This window comes from Nannospalax galili, unplaced genomic scaffold, assembly GCF_000622305.1.
Source record: "Nannospalax galili isolate Female #2095 unplaced genomic scaffold, S.galili_v1.0 scaffold273, whole genome shotgun sequence".
NCBI classification, from domain to species: domain Eukaryota; kingdom Metazoa; phylum Chordata; class Mammalia; order Rodentia; family Spalacidae; genus Nannospalax; species Nannospalax galili.
The window spans coordinates 2,068,050-2,090,849 of NW_008333887.1; the positions used below are offsets into that span (position 1 = coordinate 2,068,050).

General features: G+C 34.9%; 2 protein-coding genes across 11 annotated transcripts in view; one reads left to right on the top strand and one right to left on the bottom strand.

The window, feature by feature from the left end:
* The window catches only part of Lrrn3 (leucine rich repeat neuronal 3), a 34,977-nt gene extending 16,068 nt beyond the window's left edge, over positions 1–18,909 (top strand). The window contains exons 2-4 of the mRNA XM_029561490.1: positions 10,932–11,073; positions 13,835–13,994; positions 15,904–18,909. Coding sequence (XP_029417350.1) covers positions 16,260–18,383 — 2,124 coding nt within the window. The 5' untranslated portion in view covers positions 10,932–11,073; positions 13,835–13,994; positions 15,904–16,259 and the 3' untranslated portion in view covers positions 18,384–18,909. The remainder of the gene's footprint in view (positions 1–10,931; positions 11,074–13,834; positions 13,995–15,903) is intronic.
* Positions 1–22,800, bottom strand: part of Immp2l (inner mitochondrial membrane peptidase subunit 2) — a 964,149-nt gene that overhangs the window by 480,154 nt on the left and 461,195 nt on the right. The window lies entirely within an intron of this gene.

Consider the following 22,800-nt stretch of genomic DNA (forward strand, 5'->3'; position numbering starts at 1 on the left):
AAATAAATTTAAATTTTTTTTAAAGAATAAGTGCAAGTAAGATACTGTTAACATTCTTGGAAACATACTCTTAATCTCACAATAACAGTGTTTTTATTTTTTTATTTTTTATAAGAGTGCCATGCAGAATCTTAGAACATGTTAACACCAACATTACCACATACTGAAGCAAACAGCTTAATCTCTTCACACTAAATAAAACAGAACATTTATTCCTGACCTACTTACTTCTCAAATGGAACCCAATAAACAAAGAGGCAAAATATCTGGAACATTTCAGCTCTGAGTATTAGTTCTCCTGGTGTTTTGTTTTTGTCTATCTAATATAGGGTCTTGTTATGTAGCAGGAAAATCCTCCTACCTTAGCCTTCAAATGCTGGGCTTACATGTCTGCACACCCACATTTGGCCCTGTTCTTCCAACTCAATGACAAGTATGAAAGCTTTTTTGACTTCTCTTTTGACCAAATGCTAGTCTTACAGGGACAAACATGCCTTCGCCCTCACCAGTATTGCTATATGGAACATTTTTGGTAGCCTTGACTGAGAGCTCACAATTTCAGTTAACAACTCAATAGGGCAAAGATGGGAGCAATACATCTGGTCTGCTAAAAGACCCTACAGAATTATAAATAACACAATAATGACAAGAATTTAAGTGGGTGTGTGAAAATAATATGCATGCTGGATGGAGCTGCTAATGCTCTTCCAGGCCTGCAAGGATGAATACCTGGCTGTGGGAAGCATTAGTCCCAGGCTGTTCCATTACATCAGGCAACAGAGATGAAATCAACACATAAATGGATTTTTCCCCCACTTTTCCTTGGGCAACAATAGAGAACAATCAATTTAAAAATAATTGGAGAAATTTGTGTTTTGTTGAGAAGAGTAAAAGAAAACATCCATTCAACAGTACCACACAGAATCATTTGCTTAATAGCATTTCTAATATGTTATGCATTTATTCAATCTACTTCCTTCTATATTAAAATGCAAAAACAATTACTTTGTATGTAAATCCTAGAAAACAATCAAAGTTTCTATTAAATCAGAGAAGAGACAGTTAAGCTGCAATGTGATTTGCAGATGCTCATGAATAGACAATACTTAGAATTTCTTTCACTAAAATGTGAAGAAGGGTGAAGAATTTGAAGAAACAAATTCCTTTCCTGCCTCTTTCCTCCCCAGTCTCCTCCCTTATTCTTCCTACTCTCCTTTTCTCCCCTTTCTTCCTATCTTATTAGCCAGAATTTGAAGGAGTTTTTACTTGATGTCTAATAATTTAAATTATGAAAGCATGTAAAACTGCCTTATGATATAATACCAGTCCTGTAACAGGTGGAAACTTCCTTTCAACACTGTTATACATGGTTTACATTCAATTGCTTAGTCACAGAAGAATATGATCAGTTTTAACTTTATTGCTCTTTTATCTCTTAAAAAACTCCAAGTGCTTCCTCTTATACTTACACTAAAGCCATTACTATTTATTAAAAACTCAAAATAAGCACATTGAAAGAAAGGCAACCAAACAGAGTAATGAATAAAAAGAATCTTTGCATAGATAACAAGCATTTTGTATTTTACTGTCTGAATGGAACCTTCAAATCCACACGCTTTAATTGGGGCGCCACTGCAGTAATAATCTCAAATATGAGATTCAATAAATGTGTTTTCATGCTCTGATTAAATGTCAAGGCCACAGATTTGTTATTTTAGATCTGGTGAGCAACAATTTTGCTGGATAATAATGAACTCCCAAAGATTTATTTGAAACACTCAGCTGCCTATTGCAAAGCTGTGATTCATTATAATAATTTCAGTTCTGTTGATAGTATTACAGTATCTACCATACAAAGCTTACACTTTTAAGTAAATTTTACTTATGTCCTATGTACTGTACATAAACAGGGTACTTCTGCTGAATTAACACCAACAATATTTGTCCAATCTTGACTCACAGAAGATAGTGCTGGTATCAAGTTTCTTTACCAGAACATATACACATTTTATTAGCAGGGTGTTTTTCTGCTCTGAAGTCCACTGCCTTCTTAAGTGCCACTTTCTGGCACATATTCTTCGCTCCAAGCCAGACCTCACTGGAGTTGTACACTTCACAGACTGTCAGTGCAACCATTACTTTCCATTTGATCACTATCAGCTGGCAACAAGCAGGATCTGGCCTCCAGTCCCATCAAGCCAGTCTTCTAGAGGCCTTTTCTCAACATTTACACCCAATTATCTACATATTTATTATTTCTTTTTGTTGTTCCTCAGCACTTTGTAAAGTAATTTTTGTAATTTTAAAAGCCTTGAGCCCTTCCAGACATTAAGAGCATATTATGATCCAAATTTACATAGTTCCCTGTTTTCCAAGTAGAAAGGCCACATACTGACTCTCTGCTCGTATGTTTTCACACAATTTTTCACCACACTATGTCATTGCCATCCACACAGCTTATGAAAACCAACTGAAAATCACACCTTAAGTGAAAAAGACATACAAATAAAACACTACCACCTTTAGTTTCCCCATAGCATATTTATTGAAGGTATTACCTGGACAGAGCTGGATTATAGGTATGTTTATAATCATTTTTCAACAATTTGAATTTAATTTTAGCTTCTATGCTGGTATTTTCATGTGATCTTTGATCTAGCTTGGTAGTGTCCTGAAAAAAATGCATTCACACTGACATATCAGTTGCTGAGTTTATTCAGCATCAAATAACCTGCTGTGTGAGTGAAATCAGCTAGGGGTCATGAGTGCCTTGAACAGCACTTAAAATATTACATCATAAGAAATTTACAATTAAGAAAAAAATGATATCCATTTACTGATTTAGTAAATATTTGTTGAACTACAATGTCAGTCACTATTTTAACAAGGTATTAGAAAAACAGAACAAGAACCAGCAAGATGTCGCAATGGGTAAATGCATTTGTTGCCAAGTCTGATGATCTGAGTTCTATGCCTTGGACCACCATGATGGATTTCCAGGAAAAGGTACTTGCCACCAAGCCTAATCGCCCGAGTTTCGTCCTGGAACCCACATGATGGATGGAAAGAACTAACTGTTGGAGGTTGTCCTCTGACTTCCATACACGTACTGTGTAGCATGCACTCCGCCCAAAATAAAAGTCAAGAATTATAATTTAAAAGTCTATCTTTCTCATCATTCCTGGTAGTGTTTAGATTTTCTAGGAAGATATAATATTGTTTCAGTAAGTTAAAGCTGCCCTATCTTACAGGAGAATAATAGTTGTTCTGCAGAATAATGGAAAATGTGGAGACGAAACTTCTAACTTTCCTCTTCTAACTTTGCTGATTTCTATAAACTGTCAGCTGTGAAGTGGGCATAACAGCACCTGCTGTCAGGATAAGTGTGGGAATCAAATAAGGCCATAATGGAAGTCGAACTGAATTTTAAAATGCAGACATTGTTATTTTGACTATTATGAAGGCCTGAAAAAGAATCTTTAGGATAGAGCTATAGTTAAAAAAAAGTGAATGATGAGTAAAACATTGAAGCCCCTACCTGTCTGTGGACACTGAAATTAAGTCTGCACCAGAGAAAATATTTTTAAAAAATATTTTATTTATTATTTTTATTTTATGCTTATGAGTGTATTGCCTACATGTGTGTAAGTGCACCCATTTCGTGCAATGTTGCAGAGGTCAGAAGGCGTCAGATGCCCCGGAACTACAGTTACGGACGATTGTTAGCCACCATGTGGGTAACTGAGAGTCGAACCTGGGGCTTCTAAAAGAGCAGTCAGTGCTCTCAACCACTGAACCATCCATCTCTCGGCCCCAGAAAATGATATTTTTAATAATCTACATTTCGATGTACAGTTAATATAAATCACCAAAGCTAGAAGAGGAAAGTTAGAAGTTTCATCTCCACATTTTCCATTATTCTGCAGAACAACTATTATTCTCATGTAAGACAGGGTAACTTTTTTAACTTACTGAAACAATATTATACCTTCCTAGAAAATCTAAACACTACCAGGAATGATGAGAAAGATAGACTTTTAAATTATAATTCTTGACTTTTATTTTGGGCGGAGTGCATGCTACACAGTACGTGTATGGAAGTCAGAGGACAACCTCCAACAGTTAGTTCTTTCCGTCCATCATGTGGGTTCCAGGACGAAACTCGGGCAATTAGGCTTAGTGGCAAATGCCTTTTCCTGGAAATCCATCTAGTTGGCCCTAATCACAAAGATGGATTATACCCTATTAGCCATCATCATGAATTAAAAAGTTTTCTATTTTCATTTTGGGTGGTTTAATCTAAACATTACCACACAGGTGTACTGGATAAATCTAGAAAACAGAAATATAAATATAAAAACATAAATGTATAATATTTAGGACCTTTAAGTTCCAAAAATCTCTCCATAATATGAAGTTAATATTGAGTACTTATTTGCTAAGACATTACTGTTGCATATCACAAATGAAATATTTTCAAAAGGTAACCTTGTTTGATCACAATGGAATAGTATGGTAAAGTGAACCAAACTGAACGGACTCAAGGTCATGAATTGTAAGACTATGAAGGGGATATTTCTTTTCATAACCTAGTTGAAGATCAAACAGTGAATCTTCTCTTTATCTATAAGAATGCACTAAATCCTATCTGGAGCTGCCATTATATAGAGAGTGTAGAATTTTGCTTGGTGTAAACTGATGGTCTTAAATGTAATTTCGAATTATCTGCAGTGAGACTGCCAAGACATTCCTCTAAGCAGGTCATTTGTCCTCCTATTTTCACCTAATCTATATTTGAGAAGGATACCAGGCTTCTGTGTAAAGTGGGTGCAAATTTACAACCGTGTTTTGAAAAGATCTCTCCCCCCCCCTCTCTCTCTCTCTCTCTCTCACACACACACACACACACACACACACACACACACACACACACATTAGAACTTCTTTTCCATTACAGGTTCAGCCAAGTGCAACCTTGAAAAAAAGATGTGTAATTGGGCACATTGCCCATGGTTCTCATGAGGTAGCTGCACAGAAGTATAATGCTAGCATGGGCCTATACTGCCCATTAACACAGAATTAAAATCTGGTAGGCATCGCAAATTACACTGCTTTCCACTTTAAGGAAATGGCCATTAGTCTTTTTATGTCCGCCCTTAATTTTGGTCCTTTCTATGCACTAGTTGTAGGATAATGCATCTTTTGTAGTTATACCACTCTTTGGGGAGATCTCTTATTCCCCAAATGTTCATAACCCAGATGTAAGGATATACTGGTCAAATATCACTGGATACATACAAAGCAGAATTCTCCATTGAGTCCACTATGAGCAGGTATAATGTGAATCAAACATGTCCTCTTGTATCAATAACAGTTAAAATTAAAGGATTTTCAAGCAACCAAATCTCACAAGGCTATCTACTTAAGACATCCCTACATAATTAACCTCAACTTAGTTATGGCTATTGTCAAGTCCCAAAGAGATTGAGCAAATGAAGTGAGGTGACAGAAAAAGCAACTCCAAGTTTTAACTTGCTTATAGTCCCTTTGATTTCCATGAATGAAATAAATAATAAAATGTGACTGATCCATCGAGCATCAGAAAGGTAACTCTACCTGCTCTTTAAGACTTCTTTGAGGTCTGAGAAGTAGCAGAATGCTTTTCTAGCACGTTCGATGCTTAGCACCATAAAGTGAAAGGGGGGGGATACATCTAATGGCACTAGGTCATGTGACATTAGTTATTGAGCAGCACAAGTATTGGGAAAGAGCCCATGGTCTAGGCAGGAAGCAATTTCTAATCAAGAAAGGTGCACAAACATATACACAGACATGAAGGCCACCACCATTCCTTGCTGAAAAGATTACCTTGGAAATTCAAAGCTATAATTCCAAAAGCTTCTCTCAAGCCTTCAATGTTGTTCTATTTTAAAATCCTTCTTGTAGTCCCTGGACAAAAATATCTCAATGCTGCTTTAAGCAGATTGTCAGGACTGCAAGGGGAAAACCACAGAGCATGAGGGAAATCTGGCAAAATTTTAAAATTAAAATACAAACTATTCCACATTCATTATATGGAACTAACAATACAGACTGCATCTGTATGACCACTCCCATTCATTTGTATGACCAGCACCACTCACAGCTACATTACTCAACGGGTGATTCCTACATCTCCTGAAAATGTAGTGCTACAAGTTATTTTCTTATTTACTGCATTTGAGGAAATGATTTGACCACAGGATCTCATCGCTCATATCCTTTCAAAACATGTTATTTTCTCAATTTTCAGCAATAACACTGATATGCTGTGTTTTTAAATAGCACTGAGTACCAGCATTTTATTATAGTCAAAACAAAACATGAACTATCCAGGGACCATTTACTCTGAGTTCCTATTAGAGGAAGCTCCTGTCTGACAACTGACCTTGAGGTATTTCTGTGACAATGTCAAACTAAAACAAGCCTCCTTCTCTATCCACAGTATGTGATTGGCCTCCTGTCCAGGGGCTTCCTCCCTTCTCACAAGCCAATGATCTTCCATTCTGTCCAACTGAGTTCATCGAAGAGAAAAAAAAAAATTCCGAGGACACCTTTTGGCTGTCACTTTTTATGATGTCCCTGTGTGTCAATCAAAATGGAATATACCTTTTGGGTTATTTGTGGGGGAAGGGTGTACACACATGCTTACTGCATCCTCCTTTGTATAAGACCCTAGGGTGTAGAAAACCTAAAGAAACTTCACTATGCCTAGCTTTAAAATCAACTGAAGCTGAAATCACTGTTTTATTATTATTTTAATATGTGAGAAATACACTCTTCCAATAATTCAAAGGATAGAGACTGACAGGAAATTTTGACTGTCTTCTAATAAAGTAGAAAAAGATTTTAAAATCACTTTAATTGTCTAGATAATTACCCCCAAATATTTTCATCATAAATGAAGGGAAATTGGAAGTAGATCTACATCAGACTTGTGTTTCCAAACCATGATGTTGCAAGGCAGGCTATAATGCTCTCCCCTGCTACCCAATCAAGAGACAGTACCAGAGAAATGATCTTCACTCCTAGATGGAACTTCCTTTCAGATTAAAAGATGGCATCCTTTACAAACCACTTCATTCCACTGGTTTCAAAAAAACCCAGACATGAAAAAGAGTGAGATCTACAAGAAAAACATCAAGAAAGCAAGGAAACATTTTGGGGTGATATCTTTTCTTGACACACCTGTGTTTTAAAATATATATTGATACCTAACTAAATCATTTAATGAGAATGTATTTGAATAAGAATAAAAATTGGAAGAAATGGTCTGGAGAGATGATTCAGCAGTTAAGAGCACTGATTGCTCTTCTTGCAGAAGACCTGGGTTCCATTACCAACACCAACATGGCAGCTAACAACCGTCTTTAATTCCAGTTCCAGGGAACGCCCTCTTCCCATCTCCCCTGGCATTGCACAACTTGGGTACACTTACATGCAGGTATTACACTCATACACATAAAATAAAAATAATAAATAAAATATTTTTTTAAGTTGGAAGAAATGAGAAACTTAGCACATAACTTTCATCAATCATGTTCAGGATTTTCTGAGTAGAATGGACATATCCCAGAACACATATATGCACATATACACATTTTGAAAGAAAATATTTCTCATAAACAAAATTTATTCTGAACATATTTAAAAATAATCTCCAGGGCTGAGGATGTAATTAAGGGAGTACTTGTCTAGCATATGCAAGGCCCTGGTTTGAATTCCCCACACAGGGGGAAAAATATGGAAACTCTCTATGAATTCATATTTGTGTAAGTCTGAAGTATAATTTTAAGGACTACTTTGATTCTGGTGAAACTCTCAATCCCTACATTATAGTTTGACACATATGTTAAATATATAATGAACATGATGAGGATCTAAAAATTTCATGAAATTTCTGTGTAAATCCCCTCAGAATCTATTAAAGTCCTTTATAGGCCTTCACAAGGATCTGCATTAAAATAGTCTTCAATGTATTTAAGGTTATTACAAAATTATATAATTATATAGCATCAAGAAAATTCATTATGCAAATGAAGTCACTGAAGGTCACATGGTCTCCTTAAACTTGAATTTGCATATTTTCATAATATTCAGTGGTTAACATGTTTGTAATTTAACGAAGGGCATTATCCACATACAGAACTGTAGTTCAATTACAACCTCAAGCAAGTTTTTTCACCCCGTATCTCAATTTAGGAAATAAGATCACTGCACTTCAATCTAAAATGAGCCCATGTTAAGGATAGCAGCAAAGGAGCACTCACCCCCAGAGAGGTACAAACTTGGACTACATAAAAGCAATAGCAAGAGAATGACAAATGAGAAGTTAGAAAAGAAAGGAGGAAATCAGGACTTACAGATTCTCAGATAACCCTGAACAATGTGAGGGTTATGCATGGATTAGAGCCCCATATATGGAAAGAAGCCCAGTGAAGAAACACAAGCACGAAGAGAGAATTATGGCTTAAAATGGCATGCTTTCTGCTAATTATGTGCAAAAGTCAATGTCACATATAGTGTGCTACTAATAAGATTCTTGGAAGAGCAAAAACTATGGATGAAAATAAACATACAAATTCTTTCCATATGAGAAACAGCAGAATCAACAACAGGAGAATTTGTGAGCATCCAGAAACTGCTACCCCCCCCACACACACACACAACACTCCTGGGATACTGATCTCAGTCCTCACTGTCTGCATTTGACTCTAATAAGCAGTTTTCCTCATAGTGGCAACTCTGCAAGAAGTCTCTCACAGCATTAAATATCCATGTGGAAAAGAACAATGAAAATGTAGGTTGAAGGCCAATTTTGAGTAAAACTAAGACTCAGCAATCTGATGTGTCTGAAATACACAGCAAAATGGGGCCTAGGGACCAATGACAATTCTTAGGCTTGTCCTTCTATAATGCCCAGTTGTTTCCATTGGAGTAAAATGTTATTATCAGAGGAAAAACAACCCAAATTACAGCAACAAACACCAAGGCAGTGCACCTGCGCAGTCAAATCATTTGAAAAGTCAGCAGTGACTGGTGCTATTATAATATCCATTTGAAAGGAAGTGGATCTCAGTAGCTGAGATGGCTTTGGAGGCAAAATGAAGAGGCTGGAATCCATGTCTGTGTTCAGATCAAGGCACCTAGTCCATGCAGTATGTCTCCTTGATTTGATAACTAAAGTGATGCTCTACTGCATTTACTTCTGAGTGGTCATAAACATAAAATGAAATAAAAATAACAACAGATAATTAATTTGAGATTATGACAGACAACTAATTTGATAGCTTTTAAAAGCCTTATTATGACTAAAATTCATTGATCCTAATGTGTTAATGTGCAGGGTTAGGGGATTGAATACAAACGTGATTAAATAAAAAAAATTCAATAAACTCAGATAACTGAGTTTACACCCAGGCAATAATTAAACACCTTTAAAAAAAATCCTCCATGTTCACAGAATACTGTTGTGCATCCTATAAATTTAGAATGTGAAAGAATTTCAGAGATCTTGCAGCTCAAATTCTAAATTTTATAAATCAATAATTTATTGCATGGGAGAGGAGATGTTTTATGAAGTTACAAAAGTGCCTAGTAAATCTCATTTGTGTTATGCAAAACAAGTTTTATTTCCCTGCATCCATTTTCTATCAACAGGTCAACTTTTCAAGATTACTTTCATGAAATCTTTGAAAGATCCACTTCACGAGGTGACAAATGAATTCAAATAATGAGGCTTGAGTGATTGAAAAATAAATACTTCCCAAAGGGAAAAGCATATTCCTTTTTATAGGGATGCATTTAGTTTATCTCAATGACACTTTGGGGATATGAAACCTTCAATTAGAATTGAAGAAAGACTGAATTTTATAACAAGGGAATATGCAGTCAGATAATGGGAGAATGGATTTTAACTTCTTTACAAATGAACTTAGCTAGCAATTTGCTATAGAAGAAAAGGGAAAACTGGGTTTTAATGTAGCCATGACAACTTTTTATCTGCATCAAATTTTTTTAACTTGAAACAAGTATCAAAATGTTTCTCTTCCACATGGAGCAGTCTTTAGAATACAAATAATAAGGTACAAGCAAGAAGGCACACTTTGTTCCTAAGCTTCTGAATTGTAAAAATACAATCTGAACTGTAAAATTCTAAGACAGTAGATTTCAAATTTTCTTGCCCTCCTGTTTCTCCACTATCTCTCAGGAGCTTTTTATTACAGTCTTACAAAAGGCCTTACAGCATTCCTGCTGCCCCTGTTGGAGAGAGAGTTAAGCATTCCCCTTGGTGACCTCACAGGCCACTGCACACACCTTTATTGTAAATCTAATCTACTGTGTACGATCCTCCTTAGCTATCTACTGTTTCAGTAGCTGAGAACACTGTGAGCAGATATTTCACCCTAGCTAATGGCCCCTTTCCATATCTGTAAGAATGCCTTTCCTAAACTAGGTGTTCAATTAATGTTTCATAAATGATGAGAAAAGGATGAAGAAGCTACTGAACAAAGATCCCTTTACAAGGAAAATGCAATACTATTTTTTCTACAAAAGGTTTCCACATATAATTCTGTCTAGAAATAATTTGTATTTTTAGATTCTGAAATCTAAAATCTGCCCTATAAAGAAATTGCAGTTATGATTAGTGTCCACAGGCATTAAAATTATATGAGAATTCTTAAAACTGCTTTCTTTTGGTGGACTAAATTGGGAGGTTTCATGCTGTCAGTGTCCCATATAATCTGTTCTTTTATGGGACATTTATAGGCCTGTTGCTCTCCTGTAGGCAAAATCTACATGGGGAGCCAATATGAGAAATGACATTAACTGTGAGAAAAGTTTAGAAAGCATGAAAGAAAACATGCATTAGAAAAATTCCACATTTTCAGGTGCTTCTTAAAATTTAAAAAGAAGAAGAGGAAGAAGAAGAGGAGGAGGAAGAGGAAGAGGAGGAGGAGGAAGAAGAGGAGGAAGAGGAGGAGGAGGAGGATGACGACGACAACTTGAATCACCCACACAGGAAGTCTTAGGGTAACTGGCAAATTTTTTGTTAATTTTTACATTTTAAAAATGAAAAGAAGATATTTATAGAATGAAGAGCTTAATAATGAAAGCCTAGTAACTGGCACAATACACACACAAAATGCTTACTGAGAAATTGCATAGATAAAAGAAAGGGGGAATAATGAAGGCCTAACTTTGAACCTGTAGGAGTCATTTTCTCAAATCACCTATAGGCATCTTTATTTATAAATACAACATGTTGAGATACATGTTTTCATTTCTGATGACATTTCAGTATTATCATTTAAACATTTAAAATATTCAGTTTTAACTTATTTTGCTTTAACATATGATTATGCTGTCTTTAGAACTAAAAGATACAAAATGACCTTTAAAACTAGTGCTATATGCAAAAGCAAAGGAAAACAGCTAAAAAGAACAGTAGTTAACTCAGAGTGGGTTCCTAAAGCTTGAGAGAATGACCCCGTGGACTTTCACACTAGCAAAAGCCAACACTTAATAAGATGCACTCTGTCCTTCTGTATGTTGTTTGCATGTGGCTTAATTACTACACTTCAGTGAAAAGAACAAGACATTTCATCTGTACATTACCTACGCTTATTCATTCACCAGTCAATTCACCAGGGTACAATATCCAGTCTAAAACCTTTGAAACTCAAGTAAAAACACCGATTTTACTTTGAAGGATAATTTCTTTACTCTAATTTTTGAGAAACAAATTGTTGATAAATAATAGAATATAGGAAATTACTAAGTATATTAGACATTATCTTATTCATATTTTTCTGTTAGAAATGTTTTTCAAATGGTTTTTATCTTTCTTCCAAGTGTTCAAAAATAATAAATGACAGATAGAAAGCTGTGAGAGGCAAGAGAAAGGTGAAAATTCTCTGGAAATTGAAATTCTGAGAAATTTAAAATGCAGCTAATCTGTCAACTTATTTTTAATTGCATAATTAATTTGTTTTTTAACTTTTTATATCAATATATAGAAAAAGAAATGAAAATTCTGGCTTTAAAATCAACATTATCATTATCATTGCTATCTTGCTCAAATCTCCAAATGGCCAAAAGTAGAGAAAATGTTCTCAGTGGCAAAACTGAAGCATGGGACTGAAGACCAGCTATGGTAAAACCGGTGACTGTCATTCCCATCTTCATTTGCAGTGGACACTTGGTAGAGAACTGGGACAACCCAATTATTAAAATATCAGACAATGGAGGAAATTTCTGTAAAAATCTAATACAAATAATTTTTTTCTCTTCCTTTCTGGCTGTTGTTTATTTTTGGATACTTGAAACTTAAAAAAATATCTTTATAATTATTGTTTGATATATTGCTATTCAATACAGCTATGGAAAAACAAATTTGGAAGTTATTGGTTATTAAGTTACTATCTAGGTTCTGTTCAACCAATTAAATGTATTACCATAATCAAATAAAACATGAGTTGAACAATAACCCTAATCACAATAATCTTAAAATCTAACAAGATAATCTAAACATTAAATACCTAGCTGATGAATAATCAAGCATTGAAATAACTACTAATAATCTAATGATATAACATATATAAATTATCTATTACTAATAATTTCTCTTTTAGTAAATTCTTAAGGAAATATAAATAACAATTAAGACACAGGTGAGAAATAACCCAGGAGACTTTGAGTTCCACTCTCCATGGCGTACACTGTTTATTGTAGGATGTGGAGGCTATTGTCCTCATGACTGTGGTAATCAAGAGCTCTAGTCTGACTTCTTTGCCTCTGATATATTCATAAGTAAGCTCCATATTGATAAGTTCTACTCCAAAGTCTATTTTTTAATGGAGCAATAGCCCTGGCCAGACTCAGGAATTGTAAACTTCTCTGTTATACTTCTCAGTTGCAATATATTGACATTTGGGTTTTTATTTTAGTCCCTCATGAGTCCAATTTGTGTGAATCACACCTTAGTTGTTATTAGTCAATTGGGAAGATGAATTTTCTAAGCCCGAATATCTGAAGACCAAGGCAATGTCAAATCTTTTTAAGAAAAAAAATAAATTTTACTGTACTTACTACACACTTGTTAAAATTATCACATCTGTATGTGTTCAGCATGACTTTCTAGAAAGAGTTGAGGGCATCAGGAAAACACCTGTGTTCCAATTATGCCTTTTTATTTATTAGCCATGTGGTTGCAGGCAGATGAGCTCTCAAACAGATCAGAATGCAATATTGTAAGGTCTTGGCACCCAAACATTAAAAAAAAAAGGGGGGGGGTATTCTGAGTTTCTCACTAATCGATCTCACAAGTCCATTGTTAACATAAAATAATGAATTAAGAAGATATTTAAAAGATATAAAGTACTAAGAAATAGGATAATATTACTAGTGCCTTACTATCCTGAAAATAGCCCACACCAGACAGCTATTAGTAAAAATATCAAGAAAGAGTCAATAGTCTAATAAAGGTTAAATGTCTGAAGCCTCTATAGTGCTTCTCATATGACAAATTCTTCTTACAGACCAGCATAAACAAAAGTTGAAGTTGTTCCCTACTATAAGAACTCTTGTTTTTCAAAAGCTTCCTGGATAAACCTAGTTCAAACTGTGGTTGTTTCCAGTATGTCTATATAACTGATTAAATAGGGTCAGTAAAAAATTCTAATTAAACATAAAGGTTAATTTCAAAAACATACCCACCAAATATTTCAAAATGAAAAAGTGACATTCTTATGTTATACATGCATGTAATAATTTATCTTCTGCTTAATTGCAGGATGTAGGCTGCCCTTCACACTGCCTGCAGAAAGCCATTCAACCAATTAACTGGCAGAAGATATGGCTCCCTCATTCTCAGCTGAATGATTAATGGAAACACACAAAAATGAATTTTGTACTTTCCACCTAGGCTTTTTCTTCATTTTGGACATCAAAAGGTAATGGATTTCTGTAAGTTTTATTTAGTTGCCATTCCTCTAGGTTCCCGTGCTTCTGACCTAAACCTTCCACAGAATGGTTGCCACCTGTTTACTTGTGTTTTGCCCTCCTGCCGGTTTACTAAAGAAAGTGATCATACCTAAGTTACCTTTTCTTCTTCAAGCCCCAAACCCAATAACTGGCAGATAGAAGATAATAAATGTTCACTGACATATTAACTAATAAATCGAAAATATAGTAGATTGACTTTTAAAGTCTAATATTCCTTTGTATTATCCTTAGAATGAATCTTTGAATCTTGCATACAAACAAATGCAGATAATGTACATTTTGTATACCTAGTAAGACTTATAAAAGTAAGGGCAGTTAAATTCATTACACAAATTGGATTACTTAAATTGTACATAAAATGATGCAAATATACATTTACTTATAAAATCCATTCTCTGGTGTACTCAAAACATTTTGTGAACATCTGCTAACATTCTAGTTACCAGGTCCTGAATCTGAGGATGCAAAGTCAGGAAAGCTTTATGCTTTTAAGGAGGTCTGTATTGTGACCACAAGAACACTGAGAGACAGGAGAGAGACACTCGGTATTACTGGAGCTACATGAAAGTGGACTTCCCAGAGGACATAGGCTTGAAGTGTGAAGAAAACAATACAGATACCTTTAATTCAAAGCTAGTTAATAGTTATCTGAACCTCATGATTCAGTTTTAGATAAAAATCACCTTTCTGAATGTTAAAGGGAAAGAGACAAGTTAGCTATGACTTTGAACTGTAAATTATTTACAATTTTTAGAAACAAAGACATCTTTATTTTCTAAAAAGGAATATTTTTATCCCTCCATGGACCAAATGTCTTAGGATGTTCATGTCTGTCACTGAACCATCCATCTTATCCTCAGTCAACAATGCCACTGTGACAGTCAGTACCAGTCAAAGTATAAAGGAGGCAGCATTCACAGACTGTTACTCATCCATTATCACCGGAAGAAAAGCCCAGGATGAAAAGTCTAACAATGCCAACATTCCTGCATATTTGAAGGGGGTAGAAGGAACTTTCCCAGCAATCCATCTGGATGGCATATACCTAAAAGCAGTATGGCATGTTAACATACAACACACAGCAAAACTGCAACTCAATTTCTGACCTATTTTTCAGTGACAATAGTATCAGTGTCCATTTAAAAGAGGAAACCCCTTTTACAGCATCCGTTTTACTGGATTAAGACAGTAGCTTTTTTTTTTTTTTTTTAATTGTTAGTGACTGAAGGATTCTAAGTTTATTCTCAGTGATAAAAACAATCAAACCTTAATCTGAAGTTCGGTTAAGAATTATATACATCTACAATAAATTAGTCTCTGTAGCCTCTAAATGCTGCAACACTTAGGTTACCTTATACAAAGGAGAAAAGTATGAATAAAAGAATGAAAGTGAGCTAAATACCACAATTTCTAGCCAATTTAGCAATCATGAACAATATTGCCTCCCAATGCTGTCTCCAAGGGGTGAAAGGAAGCACCAGCTCATTTAATGACCATAACAGAACAGGATTATTTCCATATAACAAACCCATCATCACTGAAAGGCTGTTCACCCCCCCCCAACCAGAGTTAAATGATAAAGAAAAGAAAAATCTAATAACTGAAATTAGAGGTATAAATGAAGTTTTGAAATAGAAAAATTGTGGAAGTACATTATATTTAACAAAACTTCAGCCTTCTGAAGATTGACTTGTTTTGGTTCATCTAATGTCTGAACCAACAAGGAGAAAATCAAAGAAAAGAAAAATAACTGAAAATTCCAGTAGTAATATATATGAAATAATTAGAACTCATTAGTGAACATTAATTATGGCTTTTCCTCTTGAACTAATTATTTTTTTCTTCTATTACATTTAGAATAATGACTCTATTTCCTCAAGTACTAAACAAGGATGGGATTTGAACCATACACTTCTAAGTAAATGAATTGCTCAATATCCTATGATCATCTATACATCATCCATCGTCGAAGAGTACTTCAGTATCATATCATTAAGGAGACAGTGACTACCTTTGCTCCATTATGTATGACATTTTTGGAAAATACAACTGTGGTAATCATAATTATTTCCATGAAAAAAGTATCTACAGTTCTGCGGCATTCATCATTTGACAAATGCAAGTATTTTCCTGATCAATCAGCTCTTACTGAACTTACTAGCAGTGACTGGAATCCTTAAGGGCCCATTAAATTGCTGAAGACAAAAGCTAAGATGAAGGACATGCCACTCCAAATCCATGTGCTACTTGGCCTAGCTATAACTACACTAGTACAAGCTGGAGATAAAAAGTTGGATTGCCCACAATTATGTACATGTGAAATCAGGCCTTGGTTCACCCCCAGATCCATCTACATGGAAGCATCCACAGTGGATTGTAATGATTTAGGGCTTTTCAATTTCCCGGCCAGATTGCCTGTGGACACACAGATTCTGCTCCTACAAACTAATAATATTGCAAGAATTGAGTATTCCACAGACTTTCCAGTAAACCTTACTGGCCTGGACTTATCTCAAAACAATTTATCTTCAGTCACCAATATTAATGTAAAAAAGATGTCTCAGCTTCTTTCTGTGTATCTGGAAGAAAACAAACTTACTGAGCTGCCTGAAAAATGTCTGTCTGGGCTGAGCAACTTACAAGAACTCTATATTAATCACAACTTGCTTTCTACAATTTCACCTGGAGCTTTTATTGGCCTACATAATCTTCTTCGACTTCATCTCAACTCAAATAGACTGCAGATGATCAACAGTAAGTGGTTTGATGCCCTTCCCAGCCTAGAGATCCTAATGATTGGGGAGAATCCAATCATCAAAATCAAAGACATGAACTTTCAGCCTCTTCTCAATCTTCGCAGCCTGGTTATAGCTGGGATAAACCTCACGGAAATACCAGATAACGCCTTGGTTGGACTTGAAAACTTGGAAAGCATCTCTTTTTATGACAACAGGCTTATTAAAGTACCCCAGATTGCTCTTCAAAAAGTTGTTAACCTCAAATTTTTGGATCTAAATAAAAATCCTATTAACAGAATACGAAGGGGTGATTTTAGCAATATGCTACACTTAAAAGAGTTGGGGATAAATAATATGCCTGAGCTTGTTTCCATTGACAGTCTTGCTGTGGATAACTTGCCAGATTTAAGAAAGATAGAAGCTACTAACAACCCCAGATTGTCTTACATTCATCCTAATGCATTCTTCAGACTCCCTAAGCTGGAATCTCTCATGCTAAACAGCAACGCCCTCAGTGCACTGTACCATGGTACCATAGAATCTTTGCCAAACCTCAAGGAAATCAGCATACACAGCAATCCCATCAGGTGTGACTGTGTCATCCGCTGGATTAACATGAACAAAACCAACATTCGATTTATGGAACCCGATTCTCTATTTTGCGTGGACCCACCTGAATTCCAAGGCCAGAATGTTCGGCAGGTGCACTTTAGAGATATGATGGAAATTTGTCTCCCTCTCATAGCTCCTGAGAGCTTTCCTTCTAATTTGGATGTAGAAGCTAATAGCTATGTCTCCCTTCATTGCAGAGCTACTGCAGAGCCACAGCCGGAAATCTACTGGATCACACCTTCTGGTCAAAAATTGCTGCCCAACACTCTGAGAGACAAGTTCTATCTCCACTCAGAAGGCACACTAGACATAAGTGGTATAACCCCGAAGGAAGGAGGTTTATACACTTGTATAGCAACTAACCTAGTTGGTGCTGACTTGAAGTCTGTCATGATCAAAGTGGATGGTTCTGTGCCCCAGGATGACAATGGCTCTTTGAATATTAAAATAAGGGATATTCAGGCCAATTCCATTCTGGTGTCTTGGAAAGCAAGCTCTAAGATTCTTAAATCCAGTGTTAAGTGGACAGCCTTTGTCAAGCCTGAACACACTCATGCTGCCCAAAGTGCTCGAATACCATCTGATGTCAAGGTATATAATCTTACTCATTTGGAACCATCTACTGAGTATAAAATTTGTATTGATATTCCCACCATCTACCAGAAAAGCCGAAAACAATGTGTAAATGTCACCACAAAAAGTTTGGACAATTATGGAAAGGACTATGAAAAGAGTAACACAGCCTTTATGGCCTGCCTTGGTGGTCTTCTAGGGATTATCGGCGTGATGTGTCTCTTCAGCTGCCTCTCTCAAGAAATAAAGTGTGAAGGGGAACACAGCTATGTGAGGAATTACTTTCACAAACCAACCTTTGCATTCAGCGAGCTTTATCCTCCTCTGATAAACCTCTGGGAAGCAGGCAAAGAAAAAAGTGCATCCTTGGAAGTGAAAGCAACAGTTATAAGTGTGCCAACAAATGTATCCTGAAAACAACCAACAAAGCCTACTTCAAAGAAGAGCTCAAGACTGCAGAAGTGCTAAAAACAACAACAACACAACAACAAGCAGGGGAATATCATTTTGGAAAAGATTAAGCTTCACCAATGCTGCTCTGACCAATGGAAACACATACAAGCTCAGCATTTAAATTGACTGGCTTCCAAGAGGACTGAGGCAACCAAATAAAACAATTCCATTTTCTAGAACTTTCATGTAACTTTTCTGTCTGGACTACAGTTAAAGTGAACAAAAACATTTCTGTATTTTTTTTAAGTATATGAGTAGTTGAACTGAGCAATACCTCCTCCTGTGTTGTATTACACATATTAGCCACGAGTTTTTGCAGTGACCAGATAAACTTGAATTGACACGTGGTGTAATAAAAAGGACAAATTCTGTAGAGTAGACACAGTGAGTATGTGGACCTCTTTTATAAGGAAAAATACATTTTGGATTAAAATCAATTGCTTTTGTCTTGTTTTGTTTATAAATAAAGAATAATTTCTGGGAAATATCATCTGATTAAATATCATTTAAATGACAGATTTTGAAAGTGTTTTCTACAATGAAATTTGGAATGCTAAAAATAATAACTTTATTAGGTTCATAACTATAATTTTATGATGCACAAATGGATTATAGACAGCACTTTATCAATATTAAAAGACAATAATATTATGTTTAACACTTTAATTACTCACTCAAAAAAATCCTCCAGTAAATTACATATTCATGTAAAGATCTTTTAAACAATGAGCTTTTGTAATATATTTAGTTATAAGGCTCAAATGATTTAAATCCAATATTAGAATAAGTAAAAGTCTAATAATCAACAGATCAGTTGTAAGTTGCTTGCTGTGCAAAAAATATTGCCACATTACTTTGTGGTTTTAAATAATGAGCATCACTGAAGTAACAAGTGAAGAATTTAATAATTGGCTATACTACAAACACAATGGAGAAATTCCATGTGCTGTTTTAAGACTAAGGCTTTAGAATTTCACAATAAAATTAAATGAATTAGTAGCAAAAGTTTATCAAGTTTCAATTTTTTGAAACTTACCACTGATTTTATTTTACCCTAATATAAAAGCCCAGATAATTACAAAGTTTACTATTTCAAAAATGGGCCAAGGATATGGCTCAGCAGTTAAGAACACTGGCTGCTCTTACAGAGGACCCAGATTTGATTCCTAGCACCCACGTGGTAGCTAACAACTGCCTGTAACTCCAGTTCCTAGGAAATCCAAATGATCCCTTCTGACCTCTGTAGGCATTGCATGACATGAGTACACTTACACACATGCAGGCAATATACTCATAACTCTACAACATAGATTTGCCTCAAATTTGCTATGTAAGCCATACTGGCCTTAAACTCATGAATCTCTTGCTACAAACAATCTCCCAAAAACTGGAATTGCAACTTGCCAACAATAAAAATATGCAAAAGGAAAGTTTTTTTTTTTTTAACTAAGGAAAGGACTCTAAAATAATTTAGAGTAAAACACAGAGATAAAATACAGTCCTTTAAGATTAAATATGAATGTCTAAGAAAAGACAGCTCATAAAGATCTCAAGTTATAGACTGAAGCTCAAAGAGTGCTACTAATTATATTAAAACCCACTGTAAGCAGTGAAATAACTTCATTGAAAAATTAACAAAAACAGTGTGCTAGAGGGTTTTAGTTATTATATACACAGTCTTGAAAAAGTAAATGTATTTATGCAAAGGAAACATTCTGAAATGTAAAAACCCAAGATAATAAGCCATAATTTTAACAGTCAAGTCGCTTATCTCCACCATCTAGACAGTCATAAGGCTTCCATATTAATAACTGCTGTGCTCATAATCAGTTAACTTTTTTTAAACAGTACTATAGTGCATATTATCAGCATGTCACCAGCCTGCAAACATTCCCAGCATGATAGTCATATCAATTTATTTGTTAATATTAGACATTTCTTTTGTGTTACTATTGACAGTTTCTAATTAAATCCCAGCTGTTTTTGACAATGTGCAAAGCAATTGCTATGCACTCTTTAAAATGAAAGGACAAACTGTGTTAATTTCAACAAAACCAAAATATGGCACTTGTTAATTCGATGTGTTTCCCAAGCACAAATCTTACAACCTGATGAATCACTATCACAGAGAGACTGACATAAGAATTTATCAGTAAGACATGCTCATAGATCACAAGAGGTTTCAGCACCACGGACAGAGCATTTTGGAGCGCAGCTATTCATCAGAAAACAGGCGCTGAAATAGGACTTATTAAGATGCAGGTATTGTATAGGTCAGCAAAAACTTGATCAGATGTTTTGAATGTTCATTTTAAACTTACCTGCATGAAGAACAATCCCAGTTATATCTAACGTTTACTATACATTTCAGGCTACGTATTTCCTTTGAAAATTGTTACAAAATAAGCTCACTGAATAGCCATTTATTAGTAAGCACTGAAATGAATTATTTTGGTTAAAAAAATAAATACAGGTGCCAAAAGCATGTTATTATCCTTTTATTTGCTTGTTTTAATTGAATATACCAGTAAGAGAGGGAGGTTTTTTTGCTTCAATGATGAGAATGGTATTTAATATGTGTTTAATATTCCCTATGTTGCCTTATAAACATCCATAGAATAAGCTAACTATTAGTTTTAAGGACTCAAAGCATAAAATTTACACTTTAGCTACACCATAAGGATGCACCTATTACAACAGAGAAGTTTACCTAAGACAAACAAAAACCTAAAGTTTATACCTACCCAAATACCAATGATCTTGTTATCTTGTATGGAGAAGAGCAACCTTTCACAAAAATGATTTGAAAAGAATTACATAATATGAAATAAAATAAGCATGCCCAACAATGTAAAAATACAGTCCTGATTGCATAATGAAATCACCATCACATTGAATATATGAAACTGGTTCCATTACATAGTAATGAAGCTGAAAAGTCCCTACCAACTAGTGCTGTCCTAGCCATATTAGCATCACAACACAATGCCTTGAATGTGTTGTTGATTTAAATGAGCCTTCTGTTTGTTGAATTCAACCAACAGTTGAATCAAAGTGCAGCACACAGAATTATATATAGTACATGATATTTGAAATGATAACTGTTACTAGTTTATGTATTATACTCTGCTTTTTTATTTTAGAGTGTACCCTTTCTACCTGTAAAAATATTAACTATACAATAGCGTAGACTGTTAGAATGGTGTCAGTCTCATGTATCTCCTGTTTACCATATCTCATGACTGCATCAGGAGGCCACATCAAGGATCTGATGCACTGTTTATGTCTGTGGAAGTACACTTTATTGTGTTCACACACTGACAACATAAACTCAGAATGCATTTGTCATACTGCAGCTTATCATCGAGTGATGTATGACTTTGTATAAAAGCAGTGTGACAATACTGATCAGGAAAGTCAAGCACTGATAAGCACTGACTAACTAAAACAGTGCCTAGGAAGGAATGAAATGGAGCTTTGAGATCTTCTATCTCTCTCTCCATCTATCCATCTATCTATGTATCTATCTATCTATCATCTATCCATCTATCATCTATTTCTCTCTATCAAACTATGTTAATATGATATACATCAGTCTTTTGATATTTTTATCAATGCTTGAGAATTTATTATATTTAGAAACAAGGTTTTAATCATTTCATCTGTGAACAATAAGATGAAAATGATAATTATTTAGCACTTTCAGTTACCTATTTTTTATTTATTCTCAGGAAATACTCACTAAATTGTTATTGATCTGGGAAAACAGTGAATAGGACAATTTCCCCACCACAAAGAGATACACATTCTATAGAACTACATGATGGTTTTTTCCCTTATCACATTTTCACAAATGTTTATTAAGCCTCATACTTCAGGAAGTCCCAGTATTAACTTGTAATTTTATAGAATCATATGACTCAAAAATTACAGAAGTTTTTAGGTCTAAAATGTGTTATTTGTAGAAATATTTTGGTATAGGAACTTGTTACAAATTTTTACTGATTTTATTCACTATATTATTAAAACTAAACTAATACTACTCTGGACCAATTAAATCTAGAATTCTTTCTTGCCATAAATTATTTCTATGCACAGAAACATGGGTATATTTGCTTGTTTGTTTGTTTAACTGAGTTTGGTTACCCAAGAAAATAAGAAGTTAAATTCAAGAAGGTCATTTGTCACTAACCAGTTGTGTCTTTATTTATTTTTATTTTATGTATATGAGTATTTTTGCCTGCATCTATGCAAGTGCACCCATGTGTGCAAAGTCCATGGAGGCCAGAATATGGCAATGAATCCCCTGGAACTGAGTGTTATGTGGGTAGTGGGAACTGAACCCAGATTCTTTGGAAAAGCATCCAGTGCTTTTTTT